The 27,859-nt window shown below is 44.6% G+C and overlaps 1 protein-coding gene across 1 annotated transcript in view; it reads left to right on the forward strand.

Moving 5' to 3' along the window:
* Positions 1 to 11,053: 11,053 nt before the first annotated feature.
* NARS2 (asparaginyl-tRNA synthetase 2, mitochondrial) overlaps positions 11,054 to 27,859 on the forward strand; it is a 48,659-nt gene continuing 31,853 nt past the window's right edge. The window contains exons 1-6 of the mRNA XM_041483630.1: positions 11,054 to 11,261; positions 14,314 to 14,423; positions 14,798 to 14,918; positions 15,586 to 15,726; positions 18,863 to 18,943; positions 26,524 to 26,624. Of these exons, the coding sequence (XP_041339564.1) occupies positions 11,139 to 11,261; positions 14,314 to 14,423; positions 14,798 to 14,918; positions 15,586 to 15,726; positions 18,863 to 18,943; positions 26,524 to 26,624 (677 nt within the window). The 5' untranslated portion in view covers positions 11,054 to 11,138. The remainder of the gene's footprint in view (positions 11,262 to 14,313; positions 14,424 to 14,797; positions 14,919 to 15,585; positions 15,727 to 18,862; positions 18,944 to 26,523; positions 26,625 to 27,859) is intronic.

The raw sequence follows: 27,859 nt of genomic DNA on the forward strand, positions 1-27,859 counted from the left end.
TGGAGAGCACAAGCCAAGTATAAAACAAAAGGCATAAAGTAAATGTGAAAGAAAAATACTTAAAAATAGGATGGGGATGATGGAGGTGATGAAACACAAAAATGCACTCAAGTAGCTCCACACAAAAAGCCTAAGACTTGACTTAATACAGCACTGGTACATGATCTGCCAGATAAATAAGTAGGTAAAGAGTTATTAAAAGTTATCGGGATGCCTTGGGGCACCCAGCCATGAACTGCCTGGTACAAAAGTGGTGCCTTCCCCAGATTCAGAGCAGTACTTGATGTGTGTCCTCTGCTGTCATCTAGTGACAAAAGGGAAGAAGTAACCGAAAAAGAAGGAAAATCGAGGTGAAAGAGACGCCAGTGTAAGTTGTGGCTTGGAAGAAAAAAACTGCACATTTTGAACACCTGAAGCCTACTATCAGCAGTGAGGTCTCACCTGTACATGCAAAGCCACTAGAGATATTTTTAAGATCTCTCCCTCTCATTCCAGGGTGGATCTAACTCCTCAAGGATCGCCTGCAGCCAACAAAGCTCTAATGGATACATCCAACCACGGAGGCTTCACCATCCAAGGGTGCCATCACAGCCACCCCTGTGGCATGCACCTAGGCTATTTTAGTTTTCTAGTTCAGGGTGGGGCATCTTGGTCCCTAGAGGAGCTTATTTGTCACCAATAGCTGTGAAGGGAGTGGGAACATCTCCAGTGCAGACACTTGCATGTTCTAGAGTTAAGCAAGATGACTGCTGTCCCTTAACTGGGAGGTGACTTTCACCTGGAGAACAGGTCAGAACTTCTCCTGAAACCTTGTTATTCCTATCCTCATTTTTTTATTTTTCTGGGGAAAAAACTCCAACTAGCTAGCCCACAAAGCAACTAACTTTGAGAAGAGACCATGACCGAGTCTCTTCCTTCACAGAGTGATGAGTTCCTCTAGCCTTTTGGAAAAATGTCCTGCATGGGGACATGTCCTCTGTAGGGACATGCTGGAGGCAGCAAAGAGCATCAGCAGCATCTGGGAGAGGTTGAAGGCAGGAGAAACTATCTGGAGTGAAATGAGGCATGAGAAAAACAAGAGCTGATGGTGCATACACAGAAGGAGACATCAGAAGGTCAGAGTTCAAAGCCCATGTGTGACCTTGCCCTTTTGTGTGATTTAGGACAAGTTGTTTCACCAGTGCAGACCAGTAAAACAACAGGATACTGGTTTCCTGTGGGAACACTCCAAAGGCATTAAAGTTGGCTGGTACAGAACACCACAGTGATGCTGGGCACAATAATCTGCAGACACTCCAATTTAAAAGAAAATTCATGTTTCACCAACAAAGACCTGAATTTCTCTCTCTGTTTTTAAATATTAAAAACATATTAATATTAAATATTAAAAAGTCATTAGAAAACCTTAGGTTTTCTCTTGTCAGCAGGCCTGAAGCAACTGAACCTGAATTTTGCCTTTGTTTGCCTTTCCCCCACAATATCTTCCAGCTGTGTTGCAAAAGTGTGTAGGAAACACAACCAATACTGTCCCACTCTGCTGGTAACAAGCCCTCTGTTCCTTCTGTATCTCTATGAATCACTCCATTAGGTTCACAGACCTGCCAAAGGATATTTCAGAGATTTCCTTTCAAATCTTGAAAATAAAATGTTAAGTACAATCAATCATTCCTCATGACAGCTTCTTTGTCCATGAACTATTTCCATTTATAAGGAACCATTTATTTAAAGGCCACAGTGCGTGAAAGAGAATAGATATTAAGAAAAAAAAAAAAAAAAAGAAAAAAAAAACCAAAAAAAACCCAACAACAAAAAAAAACAAACAACACTTCTTAATCCTAACACCAAAACATGGTGTATTTTTCTTTGTTTTCCTGTTAGAGTCACATATTTGAGCCACAGCCATGCCTTGAACAAGGCAGGAGCATTACTGATTCTCAACAAGGTCCCAGCATTCAGGGCACCACACTAAGGGCAGAGACCCAGCTCTCACAGTGGGCAATTTTTCACTCACAGAATCAGCAAGGAAAGCTTGACAAGAAGCCCTGAAATGATTGAGAAATGTTTTTCTGTGCCAGATGAGGTCCCAATGTGAGCTCTGAAAGGATGAGCTCATGCCAGGAGCTTAAACCTAAGGGGGTCTGAAGAGCATAAAGCTCCTTGAGACCGGGCAACACTGGAGACCATACTGGGCATCAGGAGGGACACAGGTTCATGCATACAAAGTAATTCCTCCTGCTAGCCCATAAAGAAGAAGAAAATCAGCTCCCATTTCTGTCTTTTCAGGGCAAGTGAGACATTTCTGAGCAGGATTAAGGGCCTTTATGCTGTTCTACTGGTAGAAGCAAGATGAGGGTGAGGGCAGGGCCAAGGTCTCAGCTTGCCCTATTCTTTTCCCTTTCTCCCCAGCACAGAACCACATCTTTTCACTGAGATGGGGTTTTCTTACCACCAAAGGGATGCTGAAAAGAGTTGGCAATGCACATCACCTTGGAAGGTGCTGCAAGGTCCCCCTGCCCCAAATGGTAAGTATCTGCATGGAAAAGACATAGTACACAGCAGCAAAAACAAAGGTAACATTTCACAACAGCATAAGGTACAGGCAGCTCACCTCAGGTAAATATGCCATAGATTAATAATAACAAGCACCCCATTTTCTTGAAGTGGAGGCTGTCATGGAAACCCTGGCAGTGAGTGGCATCATTGAGGGGATTCAGTTAGAAGTGACAGAATAAAAGTCTAAGTTCCTTGGGAAGCATCAGAATTCAGAGATTAAACACACCTAGCAGGGCTGAAGTCTGGGCTCAGGAACTCTTCAGCAGGTTGTGCTCATCCAGCCAGGATGTACTGCTTATCTTTCAGTGCCTTTCCTGCAAACTGGAGTGGATTTTCCCCATTAGACTTGTTGAAAGGGTGTAAGCCCTGCAGGACAATAAACTTGTCTGTGTTTAGTACTGAGGCTACCATGGGAGAGATTCTTTGTAACCGTGAAAAAGTGGTTGCTGTGGATATCCACCATGAGGTTTGGCAGCAGAGCCTGAAAAAAGAGGTAGAAGTGCTCTGTGTGTCCTCCCTCCAAAAAGTGATCAAGGTGGTCATGGCCACTGATGCACTCTGTCCAGACCAGCATCCTTCAGTGCTGAAGGCTCAGGGAAACTCCATGCCTTCCATTTGATCTGAATTAACATTAACCATCTTTTTCCAAAGCTGGATTTATCCTTTTCTCACTGAAACATTGGAAATCAGGATGCTCATTTTGCTCTCTTGGCTCACGGATATGCAAGCACCCTCCTACCGGCACTCACTGATGAGGTTTATGCCTTAATTGGCATCCCCCAAACTACTCCAGCATGAGGACAGACAACCTGATAAATGTAAGAAACTGCCCTTCCTTTGGTGCCTTTTCCAGCGTGCTTCCCCTTCCAGACAGCCCAAGAAGATGTTTTATCACTTTCTCCAAAGGAAAGCGCCGCCGAGTCCCCAAAGCTCACAGCAGCAGGGCTCTGTAGATAAGGCAGGGAAAATATTTCACTCGCAAGGAAACTGTGCTCATCTCGCACTAACGTCCCTGTCCTCTGAAATCCAAGGCAATAATTACAGCAATTTGTAGATAATTATTTGTTAATTAAAAACAGGCTTGCTGGGTACAGTTACCAATTTCCTCCGCTGGCTGCATAGGGCTGCACAAGGAGACACTGGGGGATTGTCGGTCTCGTAAAATCGTTTGCTTGTTCTGTTCAGAAAAAAAGTCCCCAGTGGGTCATCTCCTCCTGCTCCCCATATCCTGGCAGGTCTGATTCATTCTCCTAAGAGACCCTCAATGCAGATTTGTGCCTAGATTTCCCTTGGTAATTTCCAAGGAAGGTGACTGCTACATTCCCCCACTGCAGTCTGTTTTCTCAGCTAATTTAATGACCCTTTGCTCACACAGACTCATCTCCAGACACTTTTAAGTGAGTAGCTCCTAAAGGAATCGTGACTCCAAGCTGAGGTTGTGAACCTGAAAGAAGCTCACCTCCATCCCACATTTATGTGAGTAGTAATAAGCAAACAGTGTGGAGATGGAGTTATAGCTGAGTACAAACTGAAGCTGCTGGTTTAAAGAGTGCTGTTGGGGCAATTATTCTGCCCTTGACTGGGCAATCTGGGGTCCATGGTATCTTCCCAGGCATAGTTTTTAGGCCAGCTGTGAGAAGAAGAAATGACAGGATTTCAGATATTCCCCACTAAATACTGCATCCACAAGGAGAGAGAATCTTGGGATGATGGTCCTCATGCCTTGGGATGATGGCCCTCGTGAGTATGAGGATTTTCAATCTTCTAAGTCCTCTGTCTCCGTTTCTGCTGTGGAGCATGTGGAGCACACCGTTTCCTGGTTCCACCACATTCACCAGCCTGCTCCAGGGTCTCCCACAGCTCCAGAACCAGGAGAATTATTTAGCCCTGGAAGCAGGAAAGTCACATTGTTCCTGATCTACTTCTGGATTGAGCTTCTTCTGAGGAAACTGAGGAAACAGCTGATGGAGATCTGAGAGTTGGCTCTGCGACCTCTACACAAAAATAGTACCAGTAGCATCAGTATAAACCCTCATGGAAAGGCAAATCCATGGGGAAGTACCATGAGGGGGGAAAGCGAGCAGCATCCTCCTCCTGGTTGCAGCAGAGCAGCTTGGAGCCATAGTGACAAGGACGGGACAAAGGAATGACATGGACATTTTGTGATCATGTGCCCAGAAGCAGATTGCTTCCACCTCCCTTAGCAAAACAGCGGAATCAATGAGAATAAACCAGTGATAATGGGGAGGGGAAACAAATTAGGCTGTCAATATCCTCTTCATGGAAATAATCTCAAGGTTGTTAGTCACACAGGGCTGCTTCGCCCCTCTAATTTTCTCCTGTACGTGGGCTTTCGTGTTCTTCTCATCACCTCAGCGGCTCAGTGCCTGCACCATGTGCAGAGAAATCACAATTAAGCAAAGTGGTTGGATGTCATGATATATGAGACTAAGTCTCTGCTTCAGCAGCACAGAAAGCTAACGAAGAGTTGAGATTAAACACTGGGTTAATTAGTACGCCTAATTAGCTCACAGTTATTACATCCTTTCAGATCCTCAGATAAATCGTTCAAAATACAAAACATTCCTTGGAAATGCTACTGTGTACTCCCCCCTTCTCTCTCTTCAGGTAGGTGCAGGGCTGGGAAGCTGTAGTCTTCCTCTTGCTATTTAATGCAGGAGTAGTTTCCATCCAAGCCTCAGTGGCCCAGCATAAAACCCTGAGACTACCCTTGAATCTGCAAGTCTGCCAATTTGCAAATTCACAGTTCTTCTGAGAGGGGATGAGGCAGTGCCCTGCTAACATAGAGAACAGTTACTAAGAAAGGAATAATGTTGGGGAAAAAGCAGGGAGCAACAGTTTCTTTTAACTCTGAGAGACACACACAGATTCAGAGGTTTGCTGTGGACTTAATCACCCAGCAGTGTGTCCCTTTCCATGTCAACTTCCTCTGTGGCTGCAGTAGGAAAGCAGGGCAGCCCTGGAGGAAGAAGGAGCAGGAATGGGTGGAGGAACTTCTCACACAGGCTTTGGAGCATTGCCAGTCACTGTGCCAGTCAAGTTGAGGGACAGGAAAGGCTCCTCCAGGCTGCTGTTAGCAGTCTCCCATATTCACAGCTCTGAATGATTACCCTGTGATTTCCATGTTCATCCCAACAATCCATGCTACTCCACAGCAGAGAGCTGCTAAGGTCCATGGGGTCAGCTGACCTCCAGAGAGCCCATGGCAGCGCTGCCAGAGGCTCTTCTCATAAAGGATTTATTTATGGCAGAGGAATCCAGTTTCTGAGATCACCTTGGAGACTTACTCAAAAGCATTTATCACCTGGATAATGCAGGGCTCTGAACAACACAGGTGCAATGAGCTCAGGCTCTGGGCAGGCTGGACAACTGATACCTATGGAGTATGCTGTTTCCATCACAGCTCTCTGGGAAACTGATGTTTGGGTCCAACAAAAGGGGTTACAACATTTTTAGCACCAAGTCTTTTTTTTCCCCTAGTTAGTAACAGCTGTGTTAGTGGGCAGGGAATTCAGGTTCTCCTGCTGCTGGAGACCTAAATCCATAGGCTGAGAATTAACAGGGGCAAAGGGCTACATTAGATGTGGCTTGCTGAAGGGAGTTTGCTAAGGAAAAAACTAACAGTGCAGGATTAAGCTGAGGGATATTCCTCATTGCACCAGGAAAAATATCCCTGAACAATGACTCACCCAGTACTTGTTTGTGATTCTAGTAACTATAAATTATTAGAAAGCAGAAAGCAAAGGCTGGGATAAGGTACTGTTACTCAGCAAACCTGCATTTTGAGAACAAGAATAAAGCTTTTTGGAAGATAATGTCTCTCTTTTTTCCTGTGTGCAGTTGCAAAGAAAGGTATTTAATCCTTCTAAAAATAAGTATGAACGTGTCTGCTTCTAGAGTCTATAAAATATGTCTGCATCAAAGCAATGTGGAGCCATTTGGGAATAAGTAGCTAATTTGATACTCATAAGAATCCAGAGCCTAGGACTTTGTGCCAGAGAACTGAGCTGACCTTTCAGCAACAGATGATAGCTTTGAAATGACTTCTCATCAGTGAAAGCCCAATCTAACATCAGTTAAAATAAATTAAAAGCTATCACTGGCTTCTATGGATATTGGATTAGACGATATAAAACCCACTTGAATGCTGGGAACCCAATGAAATTATCATGGTAAATCTAAATTCTAGTGAAGCTTTACAGGCTTTAAAATATCTCTCTGCAGCCCCATTAAGAATGGGTTTCTACTTAGCTCATGAATAATTCACTTCTTTTTCTTCTGACAGTACCACCACGAACTAAGCCAGCACAAAGCCAATTCCAGCCTCCTTTTTGCTCACAGCAGATCCAGAGCATGTTTCTGTTGAAAGAACAGTCCGGAGAGTAAAGGCCTGACCACAGACACTGCTTCCCCTCAAAGTATCTCTTCTCATTTCCTGCCATCCCCATGGAACTAGGAACAGCTCTTACAGCTCTTCCCAACACTTTTTCATCTCCCCTTTTCCAGCCACTTACCCTGGGCCACAGTGATAGTGTGACTTCCAAAATGACCAGGATCTGGAAAGATTAACTTTCCTTTAGGAGTTACATACACAACTTTGTCCATCTCCTCCTGCTCACTTTTGAAACATTTGATCTTAATTTCAGAAGGATAAAACCTTGTTGCAGAACAAACCTGCTAGATGGGGTAGCCCCACAGCTCTTTTTCCATGGGAGAAATTTTTGCTGTTCAACTAAAAAAGAGAGAGATGAAGAGTGCTGGCCAGTTCTCCTCAGGAATCACTCCTAGCAACAGGAGGAATGGATATCATACATATTACTCCTTCAAACCATTTGTCATTGCATCCTTTGTTCCAAATGCACTGCCTTTAACATGACCTCACATTACACATCTCCCAGCCACATTCACCTTCAATCCTCTCTCTTTATTCCCTCAGTGAAGGACCATCTTAGAAGACAAATTCTGCTTCTACCAGAAACATCTACTGGGAACATTTCATGTCTCCTAAACCCAGATGTGAGTACAGAAGAATCATTATTTCTCATCATCCTTTTAAACCTCCCTCCCTGCAGATACCCTGACTACCAGCATCCTGCTTCCCAGCCCAGACTGACATTGCTACTCTGATCCACAAAGAGCACCAGTGCTCTCTGGAAAGCTTTTAGAAGGGCTCTGCTCTGCATGGCAAGAAATGAAACATACATTCATACACAGCCAGGTCTTTGCCAACACCTGAAACATCTCCAAAACACCCAGTCTATGTACCAGAGAGGAACAGTGCTGTGAGTTAGCTGCAGCACTGCATCGACCCATAAGGACCTAGTCAGAGAACCTGAGATCTGGGGTCATCCCTGGGGCTATGGCGTGTGGTTCTGGTGTTGCCAAACTCCTGGCCACTGAGGACAGCATCCAGCAGTGAAGAGAAGATGGGCAGCTATAGGAACTGAGGCCTACAGCCCTGAGATTATGCTGTGAGATGTGTAGCTAAGGGATTTCCGTGAGCTATTCCATGAGATGTGTGGCTAAGGGAGTCCTGGGGGCATGAAAATGGGGGGAATGGTTTATCAAGTGAAGGCCAGGTGGCCCTCAGCACTACAAGAGGTGGAAGAGGGAGTAATGCCAAGGTGTCATGGCTCTGTTCCACCCTTGTGCAAGACCCACAGCCTTTGTGATCTCTCTCTTTGCTACTTTTGATATCTCTCATTTACAGACAAAGTGGCTGCCCTACTTATGACAGCAGGAACAGAATATTTGACTACGGTCTCAGCTCCACTTCCCACAAAAGTATAGTGATACCATTTGGTCTTTATAGAGAAGGATATTCCCTTGGATGAGAAGTCCAGTCCAAAAACATGTGAGGCCAGACTTTCCTGTGTTGTGCCCTTGCCTTCAGTTACCCACAGGTGGCCCTGGAGCAGTGAGGGGAAGGACCTTACCCCTCTCCTGGTGTGTTTAGACATTGTCACTGGTGCTACCCTCTAATACTTCCTTACATTAATTGTTTATTTGGCCTGAAGAGGGTTTAATGAGTCAAATAACCCTGGAAAAAATATTCTGGGCAGTATGGCAGAACAGGAGATAAAAAAACCTATAGCTGAGAGCAGTAATGAATGCACCATGTGTGAGCAGGCACAGAGAACATGTAACATGCACTGAGCAGTCATGACATACATGTTTAATTCTCACATTAAGCCAGGAGTTCCCTGAATGACAGAGCCCTAATTTCCTACCAATTCACATCCTGTATCTCTGCCTGACACTGCAGCAGTACCAGCTCCTTCCTGCACTGTGATTCTCTAAGAAACCACATCACAGCAGTGTACCAACATTCAGCAAAGCTCAGTGCTGGCCCTTACAGGAGGGAACGATGATTGGCATTAAAATAAAAATAATTCTGCTCACTCAAGACTCACAAAGACATGCGTGCCTCTGTGTTTCCATCCAGCGCTGAGGCAGTAACCCATGTGTGTCCAGGCAGTCTGCACAATTCCCTGCAGTGGCACAGAGGTCAAAGCCGTGGCGCTGCCACAGCAGTGGCAAAGCTGTCCTCGCTGCCTGAGGATGTGCCTCTATCCCTCCCTCTGCCTCCCCTCCCTGTACCCCACCCCTGAGGTCTCCTGTCCTACCTCTCAGTGTCCTTCTCATCCCCCTGGTTATGTCTGTGGCCCTGCCCTGCAGCTCTAATTCCTCAGGATGGTGTTTCAAGGCAGGGCAGAGCTCAGGTCAGGACTCAGCCAGGGGTGGGGACATTGGCTTACTTGGAGCAAAAGCAGAGGTGAAGGAAGGGCCTGGCAAGCAGCTTCGGACTTTGAGGACAAGAAGCTTTTCATGCACAGATGAAAAGAATCACATGGGAAAGTCAAAAAAGCTTTCCTCTCTCTTTCCCATGAGTCCTGCTTTCTTCTTCTAAAAGCAGCCTCGGGCCAGCAATTCCTTTCTTAGCTGGGACTTTACAGCAAGGTAAAGGATTTGCCTCCCCACAAGCAGTGTCACTACCAAAGCTGCCTCCCAGCACCTCCTGGCCCTGGGGCATCCCACTGCTGCTCCCTTGTGTGACCCACAGTGCTCCAGTGATCAAAGCACAGCAATGAGGCAACCTCTGACCACGAGCACAGCAGGCGTGTTCAGCTGCCGCCTTCCTGCAGTGATGCTGCAGAAGAGGGACAGGCACAAACCAGGCAAGTAGAGCAGCAAAGGCTGGGCTGCATGGGGAAGCAGCACTGAGCTTACACATTTCATAGAATCACAGAATGCTTTGGGTTGGAAGGGACATTTTAATATCATCTAATTTCAACATTCCTGCCATGGGCAGGGGAACCTTCTACTAGACCAAGTTGATCCAAGCCCCATTCAACCTGGCTTTGAACACTTCTAAGGCTGAGGCAGCCACAGCTTCTCTGGGCAACCTCTTCCAGAGCCTCATCGCCCTCACAGCAGATTTCTTCCTCATGTGCAATCTAAATCGACCCTCTTTCATTTTAAAACCATTGTCCTTTATCTTTGCACTAAAGGTTTCTCTGTCTTTTTTACAAAAAGAAAGACAGAGACTTACTGCAGCCCCCTTTAAGTTTGGAAGGCTGCAGTAAGGAGGAAGGCTTCTTTTCTGCAGGCTGAGCAGCCCCACTGCCTCAGCCTGTCTCCATAGCCAAGGTGCTCCAGCTCTGTGACCACCTTTGTGGCCTTCTTTGTACTCAGTCCAATCGGTGCATATGTTTCCAGTGCTGATGACCCCAGAGCTGGATGCTCCAGGTGGGGTCTCACAGGAACAGGGGGCAGAATCTCCTCCCTCGCCCTGCTGGCCCCACTGCTCTGGATGAAGCCCAGGATATAATTGGCTTTCTGGGTTGCAAGAGCACATTGCTGGGTCATGGCCAATTTTAAGCCCACCTCTATTGCCAAGTCATTCCCTGCAGGGCTGGAGACCCTGGTGGCTGCTCCGCACCATCCACCCACAAGAACTGAAAGGACAGAGGGGCATAAACCTCAGAAAGAAACAACAGAAAAGGCTTATTCGTCATCAAGACTTGCAGAGCAGACCCAAGTCCTGGGCCTCTTATCAGGAAAAGCGAGGAATGTCGAGGGGCATGAGAGAGTCAATGGTTCCTGGGAGAAGCCCGGGAGGACGGGAGAGTGGCTGAAGCTCCCCGAGAACGACAGCACGCCACCCCCAGACTGCGCTGCCGCTGAGGTGGCCCCAGAGATCAGCAGGATCCCCTACCCCCGCCACGGGGATCCCTTGTGTCCCAAAACGAGATCCCTCTCGTGGCCGCGGAGCATCCTTCCCCCTTCCCGCGGGGATCGCATTCCCACGTCCCGCTAGCAGCCGACACCCCATAGGAAGAACTACATTTCCCAGGGCCGCTTGCGCCCGGGCGGCGGAATAGGTGGGCTGAGTTGCGCATTCTGTTCCGATTGGCCGGCCGGGGGCAGTCGGGGCGGCCATTGGTTGGGCGGGCGGTCACGTGGGGCGGCGGGAGGACTCACGTGGACCCTTGCGGGAGCGGACCGGGAGCGGAGCGGGAACCGGGAGTCCGGAACCGGGCGCGGGCCCGCCGGGCCTCGCCATGCTGGGCGCCGGGGGCGGGTGGCGGGCCCTACGCCGCTGCGCCTCCCTGCCGCGGGCCGTGCGGCTGCGGGTGCGCGAGGCGCTGGGGGCGCGGCAGCCGGCGGACGCGGTCAGAGTGCAGGTGCGTGCCCGCGGCCCGCGGCCAGCGCTGGGCCCGCAGGGGCGCGGCGCACGGCCGTGCCTCGGCGAGGGAACCGGAGCCCTGCAGAGCGTTCTGCCGAGCTGCCGGGGCCGCTGTGCCGTCGTGCCCAGGCGCTGCGAGTGTTGCCCCGCTGTGCGTGCTCGGTTCGCCGCTGTCGCCGGCAGCGAAGCCTCGGGGTCGCTGGGCACGGGCGGAGCAGCGCTGCCGCTGTGATGGGCTGTAGTGAGTGCGCTCTCCGCCACCGCGGCTTCATCGCCGGCTCTGTTCCGGAGAGCGAGCCATCGCCCGCGTGCTGCTGGCTTTAAAGCTTTTTCACAGGGCTTTGCCGCATACACGTGTCCAGGTTTAGAGCCGTGTCAGTAGAACCATCGGTAACACTTCCACTGACGTTTGTGTTTGGCTCCTCGTGTGAACCAAGCTAGCCTGGAATTAATGCTCTGTTAATTTGTAGCCCATTTTAGGCATGGAACACTTTTCCTTGGTATGGGATTGTTCCCCTTTATTGTGGTGTTTCCAGCTGGCAGAGCGGTGGTTGCACACACAGAGTCCCTGCTTCGATGCAGAGCTGTGCACTTTTCAGTATTTCTGGATGAATATGAAAAAGACTGGGGTACTTGGTAGCCGTTAAAACTGAAAGAGGATGGATTTCTAAGAAGGAAATTTCTCACTGTGAAGGAGGTGAGGCACTGGCACAGGTTGCCTAGAGAAGGTGTAGCTGCCCCTTCCCTGGAAGTGTTCAGGGCCAGGATGGAGCTTGGAGCAACCTGGTTTAGTGGAAGGTGTCCCTTCCCGTGGCAGTGGGTTTAGAACTAGATAACCTTTAAATTTACTCGAATTCAAGCCTTTTTGTGATTCTACTGACCCAAAAACCAGTTTGTAGCACACTGGTGTTCCTGCTCACACGGAGGTGAAGCCTAATAGGGTAGGAAGAAGCTCATCCAGTGTTGGTTCTTTTTTGGATGTAGTTTGATTAATAATGCAAGCTAGAATAAATTGATGCTAAAATTTGCAGTACTGTCATTCCTTCCCCTTCCCTGTCCTCCAGACCCTTGCTGCTTTCCTCTTCCCCTTTGCTACCAAAATGTGTGGGGTTTGTGTTAAAATGGGCTAGGAATCTGGTCTGGCTTAAATCCAGCCTTATCATGGCCAGGTTGTTGGACTATGCAGTCTAGTTGTTACAGTCAGGATTGTCACTTTTATTATACGTTCATTCTGGTGAGGTGTGAAGTGGTCAGAGCATTGCTGCCACAGCCTCTGCTGCTCCAGTACAAGCCTGTGGGTATGCTTTTACTTCCTATTGCAGGATGCAAGACTCCTTATTTAATAGATTCCAGAACAGCTTGATGAGGTGGCAAAAAAAGCTCTTGAGAATGTTTCTTTGTTCATTTTTTTGGTGTGTTTTGTTAAGGATTGTTTGTGGGGAGGGAAACTGAGGAAAAGCATCTGCCATTATGCATTAAACATGCTTCCAGTATAACATACATGGCATGTTCTGGGGATTTCTTGGAATACAGAGGATAAGCACAACAGCTTCAGGCATGTTACTGTAGGAAACACCTTTTACTTTCACCATACAAATAAGAGGATGCCCAGATGATTTTGTTTCTTGCATTAGTTCTTCCTTTGGGTGGAGCACTCTGCAGGGGTGGTTTACCCTCTCTGGCTCACTAGATTCACGTCTTTAAAATCTTCCACGGCCCTTAAATGGAATATGGAAGGCATGTTAGACAAGCCTGTGTAATGCTTTACCTGTGTTAGTAGTAATTTTTAAAACTATAACATGCTTTACTTCTGGGGCTGTTTAATTCTTGGTTTGTTCTGTCTGGGTGACAGAAGTAGATGGATTTGCATTGGTTTGTCTGGTTTAAAATCACTGAAGCACTTGCCCAGTTTGAAGTCATTGGGACTATTTGGTCCCTTCCAGTTGAGAAAAAGATGAAACTGGCGGGAAAAGAGGCAGTTTGGTTGTTTAATCAGCACCTGTTTTAGTTGTTCTCTACAATATTATTAGAAGATGATCTGCGAGGCCCCCAGCAGATAATTTTGCTTTGAAGGCCAGCTTTGTCTCAACTCTGGTGAGCTGAGGAGCAACTATGGCAGTTTCATTTTGCTTGCTACCTTGGTACTGACTTAACATTTCCCATAAAAAAAAAAAATTTAAAATGATATGTCATTAACAAACTCAAATTAAGACATTAGCCTGTACTGTACATTGCCAGGTTTCCTGTTTTGCTGTTACAAAGAATCGGGGTATCATTAGTTTTATTCTTCTCATGAAACTGAACAAAGTATTTCTAAATTTTTTTCTGAATAGGTTTTTTTTTTCCCCCATGGGCTCAATGAAGCAGTCTTGGTTTTTGAGATGAAAGGAGAAACATCCAAGGCAATTATTTTTATTTTTGTTTTGCATGAATACGTAGTTTTTCATGTGAATCTGTTGGCTGCAACATTGTTTTAGCAGTCCAGCATTTTAGAGCACGTAAACCACTAGTGAACAGATTTGAAGATTTGAAACATTGGAACCTTTCTACAAGGATACAACAACAAAACTGATACTGAAAGCCATCAGAATTTTCTTGCATGTATTGTAATGAAGAATAGTGCATTACTGGTCTCTCCTGTTTTAGTAAGAAGAGTTTGGAAGGGACTTTACCAATAGGAATATGTACTTTGCTGGAACACTTTACATCTTCAGAGCACTTCATTGTTTCCTTTATTCTTAGCCCCCCAAAGATGCAGGTACATCTTTTTAATCCTTGCTGTTCTCAGGAAGAGACTGTCTCAGAAAGATGTCTCTGCCTAAGGATTTGTTTCTCTCTGCTTTGAAGTCAAAAGAAAAACTGATGCTAACTTTTTTTCTCTTTTTGTTTTTATTATCATTATTTTTTTGCCTCTAAAGAAACAGTTACTTTGATTCCAGTAAGAAGCTGAAGTAGGCCTGAAATGGTGTGTCCAGCTCAGCTGGAAGAAGAGCATGAGCACACAGCATTCCTGCCAAAAGATAACAAATCTCTTTTTCTTTTACCTCTAGGGCTGGGTTCGCTCTGTCCGATCCCAGAAGGAAGTTTTGTTCCTGCACATAAATGATGGGAGTTCTCTGGAAAGCCTCCAGGTGGTTGCTGATCCCAGCCTGGAAAAGAGGTAGGTCCATTTGAAATAACTGGAGAAATACCTGTGCTGAGCAGTGCTTGGAGGGGTCTGCTTAGGCCTCCTTCCCTGTGCCAGGGACTCGCCAGCTGTGTTTGTCCCCACCAAGAGCCTCTTCTGATAAAAACCTGTCACTTTTCTCCCCTCTTGTCCAACATTCCTGCCTTGTCCTAAATTCTTCTGTAGTTTTGTGAATCTCTTCCCATTCCCACCTCTGCATTTAATAATTTTTTGTTTCGTCAGTTAAGCTCTGTGGCTACAGCATCTCTTGTGATCCTAAGTAATCCAGCTAAATTAACAGGAAACTCTCTTCTGAATGTAGTTGTATCAGCACCTAGTTAAGCTGTTGTTTTTTCTTTGTTTCTCAGAGACCTGACTTTTGGAAGTGCAGTGGAAGTGCAAGGGAAGCTTGTCAAAAGTCCTCATAGGATGCAAAACATGGAGCTGCAAGCTGAAACCATTCATGTGGTGGGACCTTGTGATATTTGGGTATGTCACTATAGCAGGAGGGGTAGGACTGCTGGAAATCTATTCTTGAAGGTCTGAGTATCCATCAAAGTATGCTTGCAACTGTATTTTCTTTGTCTGAGTGGTCCTGCAGACTTTGATTTGTCAGCAGTGTCTGTAGGGTGCATCAAAGGAGAAACATTGGATCACCATGAAAGCTCATTTCTGTGACAGAGCCATTTCTCCATGGAAAATGTGCACAGGCTTACAGTTAAGAGTATGCCTTTGTCCCACCCTGAAGCACTTACCTGTGCAGGTGGCTTACCATGAATTGGAGAAACAGTGGAAGTGGCAAGACACTCTAAGTTGTGCAGCTGCAAGAGCCACATCTGCCACAGGCACATTCAGAACCAGCTTGCTGTTGCAGCAGTGAGGTGAACAGCTGGGTTCAGGGGGGCTCAGCATCCAAAAGGTGGAGTGTTTCAGAATGCTAATACTTCCTCTGATGTTCATGGATCTTGCTCTGCTGTAAGCATTGCAAAATACACAAAATAAGCAGAAAAGATAGGCAAAATCATCTATAGTTCTTCTGTGCTCTGTGATGATGATTGAGTTTTATTAGGGAGAGATGACATTCTGTGAGTAGCAATAAAACTGCATGGACTCCCAAGTTCTCATCCTCTTGCTTTGATTTCCTTCTTGTTTTCAGTCATTTCCCCTGAAGATGAAGGAGAGGCACCCACTGGAGTACGTCCGGCAGTTCCCTCACCTGCGCTGCAGGAACAACACGCTGGGCGCCCTCCTGCGAATCCGCAGCGAAGCCACTGCAGGCATCCACTCCTTCTTCCAGGTAGTCCCTCCTGTACTGAGCCTCTCCAGTAGAGCACTCCACCCAGGCTGGCTTTATGGGAGCAGGTTAGGAGGGAAGGAGCATGACATCTTGCTTGCAGGGTGTGGATTTTGCACACAGTGGTTTTCTTTCCAGGCCTGAGCCTGGCTGGACCTTGGCCAGACTGTTGCTTATGACCAGGTTAGTGCATCTGTGGCCTGTCAGTGCCTTTCCACCCATTTCCTGTTATTTATCCCTTTCACAGAGTTGCAGTATAATTGCCTGCAAGTGTGTGGTCTGTGGAGCACAACATAATATGGACTTGTTTAACCCATCCTCTGCAGTGACCTTATGGTCCTTGGACAGAAATTTCCTCCCACATGGAAAAATCTGTGATACAGGAACACAGACAAACTGACGCAGAGCGTCATGTTATTCTCAGTTCTTGCCTCTTACTGCAATACAAGTCTGTGGGGATGCTGTTGGCTGACATTAGGAGACTCCTGGTCTGATGTATTTGACACTGATGGCTGGGAGCCACCTTGTTTTCTGAATGTGTCACTCTTAAGCTGTGGGCACAGCACCGGCTTTGTGCAGGCAGGGAAGCAGTGAATAGGCTCTGATGCCAGATGTCACATACAGACCATGTGTGACTAGAAAAAGAAAGGCTCAGGTGTGCTATAGGACTTACTACCTTTCTTTAAAGCTGTTCCTGTAAATAAACATGTTTTCATTTAGATAAGCTGGCTTTAGATAGAATAGAATCACATTCAGATAATTCTGATGACAAAATCCATACATAATAATTAGTGTGGCCCAAGGAACAGGTTAGAAGTGTTGAGATGAATTCCTGATTCCAGGTTTGCTGGTCTTTGTTGCCTGCAGTGGCAAATAAGGCTTGCTTGCTCTAAGAACTGTCTGTGTGGAATTGCATGGTATTTGAATGACTTTTGTGGGTTTTGTTTTTGTTGGAATGGGGCGGTCCTGTGTTAGGTAGAGCTGCTGGTTTCAGGATTGTGCCTGCTCCTAAGACAGGAGGCCGGGTCTGTTGGGAGTCAGTCTGTGCCGGTGTCGAGCCACTAGATGGCATTGCCGACAACGGTTTGTGCTTCCCAACCTGGACACCGCGGGCAGCCGAGGTACAAAACCCCCTTATTCAGGCTTTGCTTCTCCAAATCAACTCCTGCTCAGGCTCTGACATTTTACAGCGCTCAAGAGCAGAGCTCTATTAAAAAATAGAACCTATCATCAGTTTAGCAGCAGTAGCTACACTAAAGTTATTTTTAAAGGAATAAGGAAGATTTGGTTCCAGACCTGATATTTACAAATGCTTGTGCGAGAACTCTTCTAGCATCAAGAATGTCTGTGGTTTTATTCTGTCTCTAATGGAAGGAAGTCTTAAAATTGCCACTTGCATCATCCTAAAAATATTGCAATTTCCAACTTGACAATGTCAGGACATACCATAGCTACAAAGTATAATTTGAGCATTTTCATTGGGCAAAGCCGTAAGGAGCTTAATGGTGGAAGAAAGTAAGCAGAGCTGTTTGAATACACAAAATTATCAAGACTCTGTAACTTTAAAAACTTCTCTTTTTTAGCCTGTTCATTTTCAGGAATGAATGACTAGTGCCAAGTGCCTTTGGTTTGGATGTTGAAAGCTAAAATGTCCTCTTTAAATCTTCTTCTGAGAATTGTGGTCCATGTGGGATAGGAACGTTGTTCCTAGGCACAGTAAGGTAGTTGCATTGTGAATGGCAAATTCCATTCTGTACATTAAGTTCCAGGTTTGTGAGAGTCAGTAATGCAACTTGAATTATTTTAGAAGCTTTTATAAGAGGAATTATCCAAGAGCTTTTTAGGGGATTCTCGTATTTCAGATCTGTGCAGTTTGCATTACTTTCCAAAGCATGTAAAGGATTTAGGTGAAGTGTGCTTCTTTACAGCAACTGCTACCACTGTATGAGGAATTTAGGCACTTTCAAACATCTCCTGTGGAGCTGGGAGGCCACGTAACCAGCATATATGCAGGGAAATATGTCAAAGGCCTGCATTTTGTACTGGTAGAGTGAAACTTCCTTCTCCTGGCAAAGCGAGTAGCTCTGGATCCAAGACTTCCTTCTGTGCAGTAACTGGAACCCAGTGAGGAGCCAAGGTCTTGGCATCTGTAACCAAGGTAGCCTAGAGCTGACTGCAGGGACTTTGCTCCCTCTTGGTTGTATTACTGTACTCCCACAAAATGCATTGCATGTCCTTATGAGGTTTTTGTTCCAAATTAATTTTAGTTTGATTCTCAGAGTGGGCAGTAAATACTACTCCTGTCTTCCTAGTCTCTTAATGAGCTGGTGATAAGGACCAGGACCTCTCATGTGACTGAATTGTATTATTCTGGTTAAAGCTGTGAAGCTGAGATGTATCCATCCGCTGAATATTGGGTTGCAGCTGTTTTAAAAGCCTGTGGCTGCACTGCAGAGAAATCCAGAGAATAGGGGCTCTCTTCATTCAGCCTTACTGGTTTCAAAGGCCTCTGCTGGATTTATGAACTATTACATGAATGTGTAATTCTGCAGGTACCTAGAACATGATCAAGCCAGGGTATACTCTGTCTCTTAAAATCAGCTTGACTTCAGTGTCTTAGAGGATGCAAGGTAGGACTGACACTTTATTGGTGGTTGGGTGTTTTTAAGGTCTCTTTCATCCAGTGTATGATTTTTGTCATCCAGCACATTTGATCACTTCTCTTAATGCAGCACACAAAGAGTGTCCTTTGCCTAACCACTGCCTTCCAGAAAGCTGAAAGAAACAAAGTGTTGAGGTCTTAGGGGTGAATTGGATTGAAACTGTCCAAAACTATAAAAATTCTGGACCAAGTGAGAAGAAAGGGGAATGATGTGGAAACAGGCCGTTGCAAAAAAACCTCATAGTAATGACACAAATCTCTTTTGGTTATGAAACCTGGAGGAAAACACACAGGTAGTAAACACAGATTTGTAAATCATGGTAGCATTTAGTTTGTCATCAGTCCCTGTAAGGCAGAAGCTGCCCAAAAGACTACATGTGCTGTCCTGGCTGGGGGCTAATGGCCTAGTTGTGTGTGCTGGTTGATGTCATCCTTCAGGGTGACAGCTCGTTAACTTTGCTGTTCTGTCTGTTCCAGGATAATGGATATGTGCATATTCATACCCCCATCATTACATCCAATGACTGTGAAGGTGCTGGGGAGCTCTTTCAAATTGAGGTAAGTTGGGTTGCATAAGGTTTGTTTCGGTTTGGTTTCTTTTTCTCAAAGCAACTCTTGAGTTATTAAAGGTTAGAGGAAATATTTATCTTCATAAACGCTTTTATGTACTGCTGTGATTTTTTTAATATAGCAATCCTTTGTTTCAACTAATAATTTAGACAATTAAACAGATACATTATCTTTTATTTTATTGCTATTTTTGTGCATTAATCAGCACCTTTTATATTGATGAGGTTGTTATATCCCTGGTGCTGTGGAAAAATTTACGAAGAATAAGAGAGGGAGGTGAAACATCTTAGTAAACAGAATGATGTGATTGTGAGAGCCCAAGAGAAGGGATGGGCCGTTCAGGACAGACTACTACACTCAAGTATTTCTTAGCTTTGAAAAAAAGAATATAATTAATCATGAGATAATTCCTTTTAAAAAAGTCAGCAATATCTGAAACTCCTTTTCACTAGTGTGCACATACAGCTTCCTCCCTACAAGCTACTCCTGTTGTATGTTGGAATTCTCCCCCAGTATTGTCAAGCTTCCCTATTACTTCCCTATTATCAAATTACTGCCACAATCTATCATTATAAGAGTACTTCACATCATGGGTCAGAACCTCCTGTGAAACTGAAACACAGCCATAACCACTAAGATCTCCCCCACAGATTTCTCATGATTCCTGACCCCACAGTCATTAATCATACAGAATTCCACTGCCTTTTATACTTCGGTATCTGAAATTCAGTCTTCTGTCTCAAACAACGGCTTCCATTGCTTCTTATGCATATTGGCTCCAGCTTTCCTGGTGATTCATCTGTGAGCAAAAGAAAAATTGTTGAGGTAGCAGTTACTTGCTGTGGGATCGTGTCTTCCACTCTGTACAGCCTCGTTACAAAAAAAGCTTCTGTCTATTTGTTCTCCAGGATCTCAAGGTCTAACCTGTGCTACCAGTGATTCCCTTCCAGACCAGTACATGTGGCTCAGCTTTTTGCTTGCTGGGACAATAGGGTTGATTAGCTAAACGAAATTGTTCCTGTTTAATTGAGATGCCTTAATGCTACCCAAGGTTCACTCCAGGCTGTTGCATGCAAATTAAGACGTGAAAACAAGTGACACTTAATGATGGAAACATTATGCAGTTTGCAGCTGTACAGTGTATTGCGTCTTCAGTACAAATTGTATCCACTTGAAAGCTGTAGAGGATGCAGGACTACAGTGTAGGTGGCTGGTAGTGACAGAAGCCCTGATGCAAATGTTGATTGAGGTGCTAAACTGTGAGCTGAAACTTTTATAAACTGGATCTCATCTAAATGCATGGTTCAAGGTGGATATTTTACTCCTCTCCAGTGGGATTGCTGAGGTGCAAATAATACCTGTCTTGGAGAAATGTAACTACAGCTGTGCTTGAAAGGTGTGCACTAAGTACCAAGTCAGACCCCATTAAATGGCCTGTGCCATAAAGGAAGGAATTCACAAACCACTTGCTGCTGGGAAGAGAGGTGTTCTCCTTGATTTCCTGGTTTTTCTTTGATTACGGCTTCATTGTCTGTCTTCATTTAGGACTGAGTTTTGTTTCTGCAAAGCCCTATTCACAACTGGTCCTAGCTAGCAGAGCTCTAAGGCTGCCTGCTATCCTGCCTGGATCATGTCACTCCACTGGAGCAGTGACACTGTTTTTTGACAGTGAAAACATGGGGAAGATTAAGCCTGCCTTGGGCCATGTATGTGATGCTGTCAGGCACAAAATAAGAGTGACAGAAGGGTGTCAGATATAATAATAAGGGTATGGTGTTTGCAGCAAAGCTCAATCTTGATGTGCTTTTAACCAAACCAACTATCAAGACATTCTTGTCTGCTGTATTCAGTCACTTTTTAAACTAGCCTTTAATTCACTGTTTGAGCAGGACAAGGGAGAAGATAAATTCATGTTTCTCTTATATTTGAGGAGGAGGTAAGATTTCTGGTGATGGGAACTGATGAAAACAACCTTCAAATTAGATTCTTCAATGTCAAAAAATATTTAAATCCTGTTCCTTAAGTTTTAAGACCTATCTTCTAGCTGCAGCCAGAATTGGTGTCCTATTACTCCTGAATTTGTAGTAGTTGCAATACATCTGTTGTTAACAGATTGGGTGGGGTGTTTCTGCTTTTTGGGTTAGTTTCTTTTTGGGTTTTTTTTAGCTCCCTTGGGCAGTGTTGAGAGCTAGTCTCACCAGTTTAGCTGACCTGCTGCAGGTGGAGTAAGTTGAAAACTTTAGTTGAATAGCCTTTAGGACTCAAGTAGAGGCTGCTTTTGTACCCACTGTGAACTATTGCCTTTAAATAGCTGTTTTCTCTTACTAGCACAGATTTAATCCTCTGACTAACATCTGATGGCTGCTCAGACCTGTGCAGTCTTTTGAAGTGAGGAGAGTAGGAATATGCTTTTACATGTGAGTTGAAGAAATGGGGGAAAATGTATCTGAAGTTAGAATGAAAAGGCTTTTTGAAATGTGGTCTTTGATTCCCGAAACTCTTAATCCTGTAGGATTTGAGTTTGTTTATGTGTTCAGCTTCCTCATCATCTTTGTTTGGTTTTGGATGTGCTGATTAGTCGGTACATAGCTTTGGTTGGGATGCTCTCATATTAAACTTGGGATGGGGATGAATCCATATTCCCTCTTTGCTGGGCAAATCAACCAAATGTTTTTTAAATGAAGTACTGTAATGGTGAAAAGAGTGCAGTAAGCAGAGGATGTTTTAAAGAATAAATAAGTCACGAGCTGGTAACAACTCCAGAGGAAACTTCTCCACCTGAAAAGTGTAGGTTTGAGGAGAAACTACTAGAAGTGTGAAGATGACTAGGCAGACCCTAACTCACATCAACACCACCATCTTGTGGCTTTCTGCACTGTTGACTGTATCTTTCTGAGGAGGGAGCATGTAGGGGAGCAAGCATCCTGTTTGTGCTTCTATCTTTAAAGTAAATATATTGAAAATACTGGAAGATCTTTGACTGTTGGAAGCAGTGTTTTAGTATCATCCAAAGCAGGATGAGGTAATTCTTGAAACAGGGAGAATGCAGATCAGCAGGGGCAGATAACCCTTTTTCTATTTTAATCTGAAAATAATTCCCCTATACCAGCAGTTTTAACACCTACACCTCAGCACAAATTCTCTCCTTGTTTGTTTTTTTTTTTTTTTTTTTGGGGGGGGGGGGTTGGTTTGTTTGTTTGTTTGTTTTTTCTTATTTTTCTCTTTTATTTCTTCTGAAGTCCAGAATTCTTAGCAGCTTTTTATTTTGTAAGAAACTTTACCCAGTTCTCTTCTGTGGCCACGTCCTGAGAAACTTGCCATACTTTTGTCCTTGTGACCCAGCCGCATGTCTGTTCCCTGCTATTTTCAGTAGCCTCCCACTCTGTCTGCAGTGTTGAAGACTCCCTGTTTTCTGAGTCTATTGCTCTCTTTTCCACTTTGCTGCCTGGAACATTTTCTTTGTATGGCTGCTCTCAGCTGCTGTGGAGAAGGTGGAGACTTCTCAGTGCTCTGTAAGAGCCTGTCTGGCCCAGGACATTCCAGCTGGTTCGGTGAGGGTCTCCACAGCCACTTTCCCTGTTGCCCAGCTGCAGCCTTTTAAGGGAATTCAGTATGCAGTGAGTTCCAAAGTATAACAGCTGTATCGTGCATTCACAGCTCCTTAAAGTAGCTCTCACATGCAGTTTTTATTGCCTGTGGCCATATTCCTTCCTGGGACCACTCTCTACCTGTAAGGAGTGCTGCACTCTCCCTGTCAGCTCCAGCAGAGGTAATATGTGCTCTTTGTGAGGCTTGTCTCTTCCCATGCACACCTCATGGCATCTGGCTGAACTCAGGATCTGGATCAGGCCAGTCCATTACTTGAGAGGGTATTTAACTGTAAACCTGAAGAACTGTCTAGGTACAGTTCTTCTCTAAAATGCATCTGGAGATTGTACGGTGTTGGGCTTTCGGGGGTTTTTTGCCCCTCACTCAAAGGAGTGAATGTCAAAGTTTTTAGGTTCTTGATGGTGCAAGTTTATGGCTGTGCAAGCTGTGGCACCAGCAATTTGTACCTGCTGCTGAAGATACAGAAACTTACTCCTACCATCCCTTTGGTACTACTGAAAAATATCCTTGTTAGCACCGAAGAAAGCTGGGATCTGCCGGGGAGGATCGCAGTGAAACACAACAGTGTTAGTGTCTGTAAGGTGCTTTCCCTTTTAGAGATGTGTGACAGTCTGGGAAGCAGCCAGTTCCTGAGAGACTGGTACTTCACAGAAGTTCTTGGCAGCAGTCAGGGTAAGCTGGACCTGAGCTGAGGGACGGCTGGCTTTTTCATGTTCTAGCTCTCCCCGTTTCTCCTCATTTCTACCTGATTCATATCTGCCTGTCCAGTCTGTATTTATGAGATGTTATGCATTCCAGTACGTATTTATGAGATGTGTGTCTCAGCAGAGCCAGCTGCTATTGCTCAGTGCAAGTCCAGCTGGTCAGAATTAGGACTGGAATTGCAAGGAGGACTTCTTAGAAGCTTGGAATTTTGCAGAGGTTGTCTAAAAAGGAGAATCCAATCATGTTTATAATGGGGTGTCACAGAGGGCAAATCTGGATTAAAGATGTGTTTCTGGGAAGCTGCAGCAGCATGGTGGTGTGGGCCTGGGCTAGAGCTGCAGCAATGATTTCTGTGAGCTTTTTCAAGTCTTCTCTGATCCCTCCATGCTTTTGGCTTGCATGGAGTGTAAGACAGAATCAAACAGTTTGTACTCTCCTGAAGCTAATTGCCTCAAGGAGAAGTTAATACAAGACTGACATCAAAGGGAATAATTTTAAATTAAATCATTAGACATTTGAGGAGATGGAGAACAAAACAGGTACTAAATCCAGTTGTTCTTGTATTTAGAATGAGAATAAAAAGCCTTTGAAGTCAAATACTAGCATGTTTATAGCACATTTACTCTGAGACACCAAGATGTTTCATACAGATTCTCTCTCCCTTTTCCCCCATTGCAATTTGGGTAGTTTTTCACTCTGGGATGGAAAGAGCTTAAAAGGAAGCCCATAATCCCCCTCCTAATCTTTTATCAAGTCCGTGTTTTGGGGTTGGGAATTGGGAGAAGCGTCCATCTAATTGAAGTAAAAGCACCACTGTGTTGTTGCTTCATTTTGCTAGTCATGGACATGAACACCAGCCTCACCCAGTGTCAGCAGTGAAGGCATAGTGTCCCCTACCATTTATTTGTTTGTCTTGTACCAGTGGCTGTGGTTTCATGTAATAAAGAAGCCATCTTGATCTAAAAGGCTGAGCATGAATCTGGGGCACAGGCACTTGGGAATATTGGCCTGTGTACAGTGGAGGAATCACCTCCAGTGGATTAGCTGATACTTGTACCTGTGAAATGTGCAGCTGCTAATTATGGAATCTCCTCTCGCTGATGGTGTCCCTTCTGAACAAAAGGGAGGCCTTAACTTTTCTATGCAGGAAAAATTATTCTACTGTGTGGTACCCATTGTATTGAATGAATATTGTGCCTTAGGATGAGAAAGAGCAAGTGGGCAGCTGTGGGGAGGGGAGGTGATCAGATGGTGATGGGGCAGTAAAATTTAATCTAAACATTGCCGTGTTTACTCTTCACCTTCTGTCAGAAGCCATTCAGGAGCTGCTCACAATGCAGCATACATCTTGGGATCTCTTAGTAACCTCTCAAAAAGACTGCAGGTTTTCAGGAGCCCAGTTGAGTTGTAGATTGTCTGACTTTGTCTAGTCACTTACTATTTTCCTTATGCCTCTCTGAGATCACATATGATTTGGAGAATGGAAAATGACACAAAGTCATTATAAATAAACCAGGCCCCAGATCCTGGAGACAACTGTATCCTGTTTGTGGATTTGGGGGGAAGCATTGAGATTTTGTTACTGATTTCTTGTTCTTTTCTTGCTTCCAGTTTGTCTCTTTGTCATTATTTAGAAGTTGCATCCTACAGGATTAGGTGGGATTTTTCACTGGTGAAACAAGGAATGTCTGAACTAAGCTTGCAGGAAAAGAGAAACCATGGCTCTTCTCTTTAGTCTTCTGGCCATGGTTCTGCAGTATGTGAATGTTTCATGTTTATTAATATCTTTATTGTTTTTGAGCAAATGCTCTGGGTTTATTTGATGAAAACAGTAGGGACCTGCTTCTGCATCCTCAGAGTTTGGTGTTTGGTTTTTTTAGAACCACAAAACCTCTGAAACAAAGGAAGCAGTCCTGAGGTTAGAGCCACAATTTGTCATATTTTCATTGATCTCTGTGGAGCAAGGCAAGCTTGCTCTTTTCTTCAGTGTGATGCTGTGAAGAGATAAAACTGCCTTGTGATCTGAGGTTTTGGAAGTCACTGTTTTATCTTTGTGATGAGCAGCAAAGCTTTTTGAGAACAAAAGCAACACCTTCAAGCTCATAGAGAAAAATGGCAGGTTGTAGGCCATCAAAGGCTGGCAGACAAGGCTCCCTGTGACAGAGCAAGTTGGGTAGTGGGGTGGCTGGAGGCAGTGGCATACTTAGCTGAACTAGCAACACTTAGCATGACTCCTAGGAGCTACACCTTGGGTATTTCAAACTTATTTCAGAAGCTGGAAGTGAATGTAGATCAGCCAGATCTCAGATTAGCTTTGAAGTTTCATTCTGTTTTTCTCCTGAACCTTTGTCTCCTACAAAGTTTAGGGATGACATTGAAATATACAAGATGTTGAAACACAATATCGTCTATCTTCATGTTTCTTTAAAAGTCACTGAGTTGTGACCTCTAGAGATCATCTAATCCATGTCACTGTGCTCAAACAGGGTCAGCTGGAATAAGTTGTCCAGTACTCTGCTGCTGAGATTTTTATATCTCCCCAGATGGGGACTTTACAGCCTCTCTGGACAACCTGTTCTAGTGCTTGACACCCACAGTAAATATTAAAGGTTATTCATGTTTTCAGATGAATTTTTGTGTGTCTTTTTTTTAAATCTGTGCCTGTTGTCTCTTGGGACTTCTTTTTTTTCTTTTGAGGTTTTTCATAATGGAGCACTGAACTCGTTAAATTTTCTATTACTCGTAGATTTTGATGTGTAAAATATCTGATGACCTGAAAAAAGCATGCAAAAGCTGAAATGAAACATAGTTTATTTTTCACTGCCTATATAATATGTAAGCTGTCTCTGAATTAATATTGTTTCAGTTGAGATATTTTTGAAGACTGAATAAAAAATCTTAAGAGGATATTGCGTTGCCTTTTTTTTATTTTTATTACTGTTTGTCTTTTTCCAGTGGAAACACATTCATTTCCCTGTGAAAAGAAAATAACACTGTGTTTAAAGTTTCTTCTGAAAGTCAGTGGGACTGACGCAGAAAACACTCCTCCATTTTCTCATCAGGCTTGAAATTGAATTTTGAAGGCAATGCTATATGAAGCTTCAAACTACAAATTATAGAGAATCTTCTCTTCCTCCTCTCTGTTCATCTTGGTAGGAAAGTGAAAATTGATGCTTTGAAAAGAGGGAAAATAAGCCGGGTGCTGTGCTTTTTATTTAAACACCAATGGTCTGACTTGTTCCTCATTGTTACAGACACCAAGAGAGACAAAGGAGTCTGTGGAAAAGACCCATTTCTTCAATGTGCCTGCCTTCCTGACAGTTTCTGGCCAGCTCCATTTGGAAGTAATGGCAGGGTGAGCAAAATAAGAAGTTTTCATCTTTGTCTGTGGGATATTTCCAACTGGTAATTTTGGTATCCATTAAATAACTGCCATGGTTATCTGCCAGAAATGGACTGAGTGGCAGTGGCTGGATGATGGGTGCTGAGAGGCCAGCCTAGACAGAGGGCTGGAGCACCTCTTGTGTGGACACAGGCTGAGAGAGCTGGGATTGTTTAGCTTGGGGAAGAGAAGGCTCCATGGAGACCTTAGAGCCCCTTCCAGTATTTAAGGGGCTACAAGAGAATTGAGGAGAGGCTTTGGACAAGGGCATGGAGTGACAGGGCAAGGGGGGATGACTTTAGATTGAAAGAGGAAAGGTTGGAATTAGATATTAGGAAGAAATTCTTTACTTGAGGGTGGTGGGGCACTGGCACAGGTTTACCAGAGAAACTTGAACTCATCCAGGAATGGATGCCCCATCCCTGGATGTGTTCAAGGCCAAGTTGGGTGAGGCTCTGAGCAACTTGGGGTAATGGAAGGTGTCCCTGCCTGTGGCGAGGGAGTTAGAACAACATTGTCTTTGGGGACACTTCCAAAATCATCCAATGATTGTATACTCTGGAGGGTCTCACAGCATCTAGAGAGCTAATGCTGTGTAATGTATCAGTGTAGTGCTTTTGCATCTGAAGGGATTCAATACCACTTGAGCTGCGGGCCTCAAAAACTCAGTGTACTTAAATAAAATAAAAATAAACGGAGCAGGTTCCCACAACAGCTATGCTCCATTATGAATAAACACATCTAAATTTAGATGGCCCTAGATTCATTCAAAATGTCTGTAAGAACAACACACTACTGTAAAATAGGAACATGAAGCTGTAATGTAATGCATGCTGAAGAGTATTGATTTTTTTATTTATCCATCCTTTGAGAGCAAGGTGCATCTGAGTGATATCAATGGAAAAAGTATTTACCAGACAAGTAATCTGTTGAGTTTAGCTTTATCTTAGAGCAGGCTGTGTACTATTTAAGAGGTACAGCCTGATGTAATAGAGTAAGATTGTATTTCAGGTTGATCATTAGAATCCACGTTTTTTCTTTAGACTTACTGGAATTGTGGAATTATGTCTTTCAGTAAAGGACACAACACATACAAACTCATGCCATCCCATCTTCCAGGGACCAAAATCTCCCCCTCTTCAGTTAAACAAACCTCTTCCTCATTAACTTTCCCCAGCTAATATCTGAGACGACACCAGCACCACGTG

The sequence above is a fragment of the Pyrgilauda ruficollis genome, unplaced genomic scaffold (genome assembly GCF_017590135.1).
Source record: "Pyrgilauda ruficollis isolate IOZ18807 unplaced genomic scaffold, ASM1759013v1 scaffold60, whole genome shotgun sequence".
Classification (NCBI taxonomy): Eukaryota; Metazoa; Chordata; class Aves; order Passeriformes; family Passeridae; genus Pyrgilauda; species Pyrgilauda ruficollis.